This window comes from Hippocampus zosterae, chromosome 16, assembly GCF_025434085.1.
Source record: "Hippocampus zosterae strain Florida chromosome 16, ASM2543408v3, whole genome shotgun sequence".
Lineage (NCBI taxonomy): Eukaryota > Metazoa > Chordata > Actinopteri > Syngnathiformes > Syngnathidae > Hippocampus > Hippocampus zosterae.
Genome location: NC_067466.1, coordinates 15,726,709 through 15,735,977, shown reverse-complemented (window position 1 = coordinate 15,735,977; position 9,269 = coordinate 15,726,709). Strand labels below are relative to the sequence as shown.

At 45.6% G+C, this 9,269-nt stretch overlaps 1 protein-coding gene across 2 annotated transcripts; it reads left to right on the top strand.

Annotated features, from left to right (window-relative positions):
* Window positions 1–324: 324 nt before the first annotated feature.
* On the top strand, window positions 325–8,898 carry LOC127588509 (cullin-5). 2 transcript variants are annotated; one of them, XM_052047261.1, is made up of 19 exons: window positions 325–451; window positions 1,597–1,706; window positions 1,780–1,879; window positions 2,575–2,751; window positions 2,841–2,982; window positions 3,081–3,226; window positions 3,315–3,395; window positions 4,343–4,436; window positions 4,535–4,665; window positions 4,903–5,010; window positions 5,162–5,226; window positions 5,301–5,433; window positions 6,107–6,238; window positions 6,329–6,452; window positions 6,539–6,714; window positions 6,811–6,972; window positions 7,404–7,522; window positions 7,670–7,793; window positions 7,889–8,898. In XM_052047261.1, the coding sequence occupies exons 1-19, from the start codon at window positions 428–430 to the stop codon at window positions 8,081–8,083; spliced, it is 2,343 nt and encodes a 780-aa protein (XP_051903221.1). In that variant the 5' UTR covers window positions 325–427; the 3' UTR covers window positions 8,084–8,898. The 2 variants fall into 2 exon arrangements, with proteins under 2 accessions (XP_051903221.1, XP_051903222.1); XM_052047262.1 differs by lacking the exon at window positions 325–451 and adding an exon at window positions 473–731.
* Window positions 8,899–9,269: the final 371 nt, after the last annotated feature.

The window sequence follows — 9,269 nt, the reverse complement described above, 5'->3', positions numbered from 1 at the left end:
GGTCTTCGCAACCACTATTTATCATCACTAAAATTTGAAGGTGGTTTTGACTGTTGTACGATTTTAGTAAGCAGAAACTGCATGGGAGCACAGATGACAAAAAAGACTTTCCAATGAGTGGAGTGGAATTTTTTTCCCTTTTATCTCAAATAATGTGGGAGGAACCCTTTCAGCTAAAAACGCCTGACAATACATGGTCTTTTTTTTCCAGCGAAAAACGGCTTCCGAGGCATAGTCGTTTTTTGGGGGAGGGAGGGTGTCTAAAAACGCCTTACGATAGACGGTCGTTTTTTGGGCTAAAAACGCCTTCCTTTCCATGGTCGTTTTATTATTATTCATTACAATGCTGTATGTTGAAATGAGATACGATATGACGATAAGCCGCCCAGCTGTCGCGAGATTCGGCGAGACTATAAGTTAAGGGAACATGGCGACGTCTAATTTGCTAAAGGTAGGAGCCCACTCCAATTTAATTAATTCTCACGTATGGGCCGCCGAAGTGCGTGTCACCCTTGAACCGTCCCGTCGCCGTGAGTGTTTCCCGCTCCCGGAAGACCCCAGTCCGCAGACCACCGCAAGCGTTATGCTCTTTGACGCCGGCGCGTGGAGAATTTTAACTTGACTAGCATTAGCTCCCTGCCAGAGATTTAGCTCAATGGCAAAGCTACAACATTAGCTTTCTTAAATGAGGGCAGCGGGGACAGCGGAAACATGCGAAGGGTAGAATCAAGGTAGGAAGGCCTGGCTGTGAGAGGTCCGCGTCATCCGGCGGGACGTGTTTTTGTCTGCGCGACCCCACGCAGGAGCTGCGATATCATCTGTCAAATCAGACAGGCACACACAGGAATCTGCAGCTGACTGACTGGCCCCTTTCAAACCCACGCTCAGGTTCTGCCAAAAGGCAACTGGCTGGGGTATTTTCTGCACACTGAGCCGCCACTAAACCCACCCGCTGGCGTCAAACGCAGCCCAACAGTCACCTATTTGGCTTAGTTCTCAAATGAGTAATTATGCATATCGACAGGGTGCACAAGTACTCCTTTTTTTTGCATGATGGGGAGTTGCAGAGTACTCAGGGGACAAGCATACGTACTGTACATGCATGCTTTTCTTAAGAATATCCACTCGATATGATATATTTGATGTAGGCTTGCCACAGCCTTGACCAACCAGGCGTTTTCAAATTTACATTGCAACCATTTGTGCCCTGCGATTTGTGTGCCCCACTTGTCACCCGAAACTCGGCTCCGGGTCCAAATATATGAGGACCGCTCCTATGGATGGAACTGATGTTGATATATTTGTGTTGGGTTTGTTGAGTGATAGTCAGTCGGACAGAGGTTGCAGTGGAGTTCCTCAGAGAATTGTTTTAGATCCTGTCATTTTTTTTCTGTATGAACAAGGTGTTTTGTATAAAACAAGAGTGGTTAGTGCGTCTGCCTCACAGTCCTGTGGTTAGGTGGACAAGTTTTGGCTATGGACTTCCTGTGTGACCTTAGGCACATTCCCTCCATTTTTCATGGATTAAAAATGCTGCTTTGTACTCTATTATCACTCATATAACTGATGTTCTTCTTGTCTTTTCTTCCCTCGCAGAACAAAGGCTCCCTTCAGTTTGAGGATAAATGGGACCTGATGCGTCCCATCGTACTAAAGCTGTTAAGGCAAGAGTCGGTCACAAAGCAGCAGTGGTTCGACCTTTTCTCGTGAGTTTGGGCCGTTAAAAAAAAAAGTTAATACCGCAGGGAAGCTTTCGGTGACGTCTTAATCCTTCCGCAGAGACGTCCATGCTGTCTGCCTGTGGGACGACAAAGGCCCCGCCAAAATCCACCAGGCCCTTAAAGAGGACATCCTAGAGTTCATCAAACAAGCGCAAGCAGTAAGGCTGAAACGACTATGGGGGATTTATCACTTTACATCTTCCCACTTGTAATATACAAGCCAAATTTATTTTTATTACCATATTTTTACGACCATACGGCGGATTGTATTAAAAGAGTGTAGTGTCAGTTATGTGTGCCATTACTGTTTTTAACACAATGGACGCTACAGCTTCGTGTTACTTTCAAAACTTAGCTTGTAGCAGACGCGTGCACATTTTCAGCATGACGTCTCTGAGCCACTGGTGAAAGGACACTTTGATCCTCTCCTCTTTCATCTATAACTGCTTCAGACAACAAAGTGTATGTAGATAAGTCGTGAAGATTGCACGACTGTCTGTGTCCTATGCGTTGTGTTATTTTTGTTATTTCGACTTCAAAATGGCGCCGCGAGAGTGGCTGCCTTTCCAGCAGCTCCTATATTTTGTTGTTCTACTTCTTCCTTTCATAACTTTGCTGCAGTGAATTGGGAATCTCTCCATTGCGAGACTAATAAAGGTTTTCTTATCTTATTCACAAGACGCATTGTATTATTTGACTTAGGCATGGTAAAACGTATGCCGGCTTAAAAAATTACGGTAGCATGCATGCACGCTCGCATACGTTTTCAAAACAGTTATACTTAGAAGTATTTAACAACGGCGCCTATTTTTAAGGAAAAACCAATCCAATGTTTGCCGCTGTTTTCTCAAAGCGGGTGCTGAGTCACCAGGATGACACGGCCCTGCTGAAGGCCTACATCGTGGAGTGGCGCAAGTTCTTCACGCAATGCGACATCTTGCCCAAGCCATTCTGCCAGTTGGAGATCACACTGATGGGCAAACAGGGCAGCAACAAGAAGTCCAACATGGAGGACAGCATCGTCCGGAAAGTGAGTGGCCGAATGTCAGGCGAAAAATTGACGCGGGGTATTTTAATGACTGCTTGTCTTGACCCCCCCCCCCCCCCCCCCTCTCGCAGCTGATGTTGGACACGTGGAACGAGTCAATCTTCTCCAACATTAAGAACAGGTTACAAGACAGCGCAATGAAGCTGGTCCACGCCGAGCGGCTGGGGGAGGCCTTCGATTCGCAGTTGGTCATCGGAGTGCGAGAGTCCTACGGTGAGCAGCCATCTACTGCAGTGGAGCCCATGTAGCAACCCGAGAGCTAAATAGTGTCATTTCCCTCACGCAATATGTCGCTCTCTTCGTTCCCGCAGTGAACTTGTGCTCGAATCCCGAGGACAAGCTGCAGATCTACAGGGATAACTTTGAAAAAGCCTACATGGATTCCACTGAGCGCTTCTACAGAACGCAGGCGCCCGCCTACCTCCAACAAAACGGCGTCCAGAACTACATGAAATATGTGAGCTCGAGTCAATGATTGCATCGAGAGCATTTAATAAATACACGGAAATGAAGTTCGAACGTGAATACTGTATGTGCTCTATTAGGCTGATTCCAAGCTGAGGGAAGAGGAGAAACGTGCACTACGATATCTGGAGACAAGGCGTGACTGCAACTCTGTACAAGCGGTGAGTGTGAGAGACTAATGTACAAACAAGTATACTTTTTCGAGTTGATATTTTCTGTTTAATGTATAAGGGCAAATAAATGGAAAATAAAAGAACTATTGGTTCATTACCAAAAAAAAAAAAAGTTTGAAGCAAAGTCATTGCCTTAAAGCAGGGGTGTCCAAACTTTTTGCCAACGGGGCCAGATTTTATGTGGTAAAATGTCGGGGGGCCGACCTTGGCTGACATTCTTTACATTGAACAACAATATTGTTCAATAAATTTTAGTAAGCCAGTCTGTTTCACATTTCCATTTTTATTTGAATTTCAACAATCTTAAGAATTTCTTTTGGTTCATTTGAAACAGGTATATCACATGCAACTGCTTATTCACTTGACTTTTTCTTAAACAGAAGTCTCCTGAGTGCAAATTGATTGATTTGAAACATAAAATGTATCACCATGACTTTTCAATAGTCACAAAACCTTTGACTCGAATAACGGGGAAATGAACAAGCAATACACATATCCACAACTGCAAGGATCATTTGAAATATGACATATCAGTCAATATAAACACGGAGTGATGTCTTGTTAACTCGTGAGTGATGCCCTCTAGTGTCTAAATGCTATTACTCATTTAGTGGATGCTATTACTCATTTAGCCACTAGAGGGAAGCAGTACTCTATGAAACATCACTCACCAGTCTACGAGACCTCAGTCAATGCAACACGTGTTCCATTGCGCCCAACCTGCGGGCCAGACGGCACTGATTTTATGACAGGGGCCGAGGGCCGGATGAAATTCGACCGCGGGCCGAATTTGGCCCGCGGGCCGGACTTTAAGCTTTGCAGGGATAATTTTTTTTTCCCCACATGGACTAATGTTACGACAGTCAGTCCACATTTAGAAGGAAGTTGCCGCTTCTTCGTATTTTGTGGCAAATTGATTCTGTTCTCCTTCCCAGTTAATGGAGTGTTGCGTCAACGCTCTGGTAACGTCCTTCAAGGAGACCATCTTAGCCGAGTGTCCGGGCATGATCAAGAGGAATGAAACGGAAAGTGAGGACTACCTTTGGAGTGACAATCAACCATGACCAAAACCTTTGCGCACACAGAGAAAATCCCTTTACTGTTTTTGCCTCTTTCCGATGCAAAAGAGCTGCACCTGATGTTCTCGCTGATGGACAAAGTGCCGAGCGGCATCGAGCCCATGCTTAAGGACCTGGAGGAACACATCATGAGCGCCGGCCTTGCAGACATGGTGGCCTCCGCCGAGACCATCACCTCTGTGAGTGCTGCAAAAAGGACCTTCTGTGCTTTTCTATTTTCCTCTCCTAGGTTTATTTTAACCCCCCCACCCCCTCAATTAAAAAAAAACTGCCTGCAGGGAAACCTCCCCCACCCTTCCCCACAGGCATCAGGAGCCCCAGTGACACAACAGAAATAAAAGGCCCATTTTGGAGCCATCGATTTTTCTACTTGTTATCATAGTCGTTCCTTTCCAGACGTTTTTTTTTCGTCGCAGGACTCCGAGAAGTACGTGGAGCAACTGCTCACGTTGTTCAATCGCTTCAGTCGGCTGGTGAAAGAAGCCTTCCAGGACGACCCTCGTTTCCTCACCGCCAGAGACAAAGTGAGTCCCGCTTTGGCCGGTGAATCTTTTCCACCACACCGGCCGGCACGTCAGCATTTCCGGTGGCGCAGTTTTCGGTTTTCTCAGTGTCTGCAGTGGAAAGGCGACAAATGAATGAATTTGTTCTCAATTTCTCCTCACGTCTTCGCAGGCCTATAAAGCCGTCGTCAACGATGCCACGATATTTAAATTAGAACTTCCCATGAAACAGAAAGGGTAAGACATTGTGAGACCCCCCCCCCCTCAAATAACAAACAATACTATATCATGTGATTGTACTTTATTTGCAGTGTGGGCTTGAAAACACAACCTGAGTCAAAGTGTCCAGAGCTGCTGGCCAACTACTGCGACATGCTGCTCAGGAAGACTCCACTTAGCAAGAAGCTCACGTCGGAGGAGATTGAGGCCAAGCTCAAGGAAGTGGTGTGTTTATTGTTTAGTTTTTTTTGGGGGGGGGGGGTTTGTTTGTCTGTTGATGCACATAAATGTGTCCAATGTTGCAAATGACACGTGCCAAACTGTGGACGAATTAGTCTCTGAGTTCCGGAAAAGGAATATCAGAACTCAATTGGCAGTTAAGATAAGATAAGATAAGATATCCTTTATTCGTCCCACACTGGGGAAATTTACAGCCTCCAGCAGCAAGAATGTATGTAGAAAGAAGGAGAAAGAGAAAAAAAATGCATTCTGCATTTATATTATGTTTGTATAGGCAAATTTTATTAATACAGCTCTTGGATTGGAGCTCAGATGTGGAACTGGGAGTCGCGGTTTGGAATTGAAGTGGATTTACATGGGACAGGAGATGTGAGCCAATTTCTTTTTTCGTCATTGGACGCTACAGCTTCGCGTTTGCTTTCAAAACTTAGCTCGACTTCAAAATGGCGCCGCGTGAGTGGCCGCCTTTCCAGCAGCTCCTGTATTTTGTTGTTCTACTTCTTCCTTTCATAACTTTGCTGCTGTGAATCGGGAATTTCTCCATTGCGAGACAAATAAAGGTTTTCTTCTATAACTCATGTACCTAATGAAGTGCCCCTCCGACGATACTGTATGTTCCCCTTCATGTCTTGCTTCTCTTCCACACGTTGTTTTGCAGTTGTTAGTTCTGAAGTACGTCCAGAACAAAGATGTGTTCATGCGCTACCACAAGGCCCACCTGACCCGCCGCCTCATCCTGGACATCTCGGCAGACAGCGAAATTGAGGAGAACATGGTCGAGTGGCTCAGGGTAAGATCAAGTGCCAAAAGTGGCCGCAAATATTCTCAAATCTTCTATCCGTCGCCAACGTTTTTCTGTCACATCCCTTGATCCAAACAGGAAGTGGGAATGCCGGCGGACTACGTCAACAAGCTGGCCAGGATGTTTCAGGACATTAAAGTGTCCGAGGACCTCAATCAGTCTTTCAAAGAAATGCATAAACACAACAAGCTGGCACTACCAGGTGAAAGACAAAGCGAGTGACGCTCAGTTTGTCGCAGGGGATCTGCAGTCATCCGAGTAACTTAAAAAGCCTCAATGTTCCTTTAGCTGACTCGGTCAACATCAAGATCCTGAATGCTGGCGCTTGGTCACGGAGCAGCGAGAAAGTCTTTGTCTCGCTGCCCACGGAGCTGGAGGACTTGATCCCGGAGGTGGAAGACTTCTACAAGAAGAACCACAGCGGACGCAAATTACATTGGCATCACCTCATGTCCAACGGCATTGTGGGTGTCACCTGCGCACAGAGCTCATTTGACTCTGTGGCTGACACTTAAACTATGAATCGACCTGTTTTTTTTTTCTCCTCCCCTCCACCACAGATCACCTTCAAGAACGAAGTGGGCCAGTATGACCTGGAGGTGACGACCTTCCAGCTGGCTGTGCTCTTCGCCTGGAACCAGAGACCCCGGGAGAGGATCAGCTTCGAGAACCTCAAACTCGCCACCGAGCTGCCCGACGCAGAGCTGCGACGCACACTCTGGGTAAAAAAAAAAAACGCCGTTTGAAATTGAAAGCATTCTCCATGTTGTGACACTGGTTGACTTCCAAGTAGTTTTCATTGGATAACAGTTTTTCCCTCATAGGAATTAATGTACCTTGAACTCATTCATTTTGAGGTTCTTAGTCAACAAGTCAGAGAAGTTAACAGGTGTGTAGTCAACCTAAAATAAAGTAAAACGACTCGCCGACATTTAAGATGCCCGATTGACACGCAACGCTAACTAATTGCGCAGTAAAAGAAGCTCCTCTTTCCGTTAGCTTTTCAGCTACGTGCTCGTGAGCATTTACTAGTTCAAATAAATGAGGCTCTCGAAATGGTATAGAAAATGGATGGATTTGTCGGGTGAACTTCACATCTCTTAATTCTCCAGAATTCTGACCCGTCTTACCTCTCTCCTCCTTTTGATTCCAGTCCCTGGTGGCTTTTCCCAAGCTCAAGCGGCAGGTGCTCTCCTATGACCCCGCGGTGTCGTCGCCCAAAGACTTTGCCGAAGGAACGTTATTCTATGTCAATCAAGAGTTTTCTCTTATGTAAGCAAATGTCTTAAGTCACTCGCTGCATTTCCTCAAGTAGTGGTCCCTCCTCCGAGGCGCACCGTGCGCAGTCTAACTGTCAGAAGAACCTGCAGGTGGACGTGGATTTAATTACTGGTTATGTTTGCGTACGTATACTTCCAGAAAAAACTCAAAAGTTCAGAAACGGGGAAAGATCAACCTGATCGGCCGACTGCAGCTCACCACGGAGAGAATGCGAGAGGAGGAGAACGAGGGCATCGTCCAGCTCAGGATACTCCGAACACAGGTACGCCACCAGCATTATCGTGCAAAGAGAGCTTCCTACTGGGCACCATCTTGATCTTGATGCCGTCCACTTTTTTTTTTTTTTTTGTCATACAGGAGGCCATCATCCAGATCATGAAAATGAGGAAACGCATCAACAATGCGCAGCTACAAACCGAGCTAGTAGAGATCTTAAAGAACATGTTTTTACCACAGAAGAAGATGATCAAGGAGCAGATTGAGTGGCTAATCGACCACAAATACATCAAGCGGGACGAGGCCGACATAAACACCTTCATCTACATGGCATAGCACAACGGTTTGGAATTTTTGGCTTCTTTTTTTTTTTTTTCTTCGCCCCTCCTCAATCGGGCCTGATGGACGCTAGAAGAATACTTCCAGGCCCCCTTGACCATCAGCCCCCACCGCGCCCCCGTCCTCTTATTTAAAATGAAATCCTGTGCAGGGAGGCATGAATCAACTGACTATTTAAAAACACTTCCTGCCTTAAACTTGTATGAAGAGGAAAAGCAAAGTCTGCACCTAGTGGTTGTAACTGTTTTTATTTGGAAGGCTGTATTTCATGCTTTGTTTTACTCCTTTCGGAATGCTACTACGGTGTGCTGGCTTGCTCGCTCCCACCCGACGCTTGTGGAATTCTACAGACAAACACTGGAGGATCTTGGTGGTGGTGGGGAGTGGGGGCGATAAACACCCATGCTCCACTTTTTGTGTGTTTTCCAGTGCGAGCGAAGCCTCCACAGCGCTTCGAATACAACTCGTCGCTTCAAGGCACTGTGGGGGTTTGGGGTTTGTTTGTGTTGTTGTTGTGAGAGTAAGTATCACTTAATCAGGACTTCTTTTTTTTTTTTCGTACAGTGCCAGATCGACACATCAGCCTCTTTTACCCCCCCAGGATTCAAATCTTGAGTTTTCAGAAGGGTGATAAAGAAAGCTGTAGGACGGACGTTTTGGATTTCGAAATGTCCTATGGGTCAACGAAGGTCAGTGTCGGAGGTTCAAAGCGTGTGAGGAGAAGCCCAAGTCAGTATTAAGTTTTAAGAGCTTTTCAGCGGTGTGTACCGTGAGATGTGAATAAATAAAATAAACAGCACCTTAACATGAAAGCGTTTGCTGAGGCACCTTTTTGTACCTGCCTTTGTCACAAATGTTCCTGGACGAGTGTCCTGTAGTGAATGAATCCTGCAGTAGGTGGCGTCAGAGCAGAACTTTGTAAGAATATGACAATTGTATGTTTTTTATTAGCCAATGAAAATGAGATTTTCATTGGTGTTGCTTACAATCAGTATCTCTTGAGTTCATTTCTTTGTATTTTTTGTTTTTGTTTTAATCCATTACTTAAAAATCTGTTTTTTAGTCTGTGTTGTCACATGAATACAGGATGTGCCAAAAGTATGTGTTCGGAAAAAAGAAGGCGGTCAAGCAGAAACAAATGTAGGTTGGAGCGAAGGAATGAATGATTTAAAGGTGCATGGAA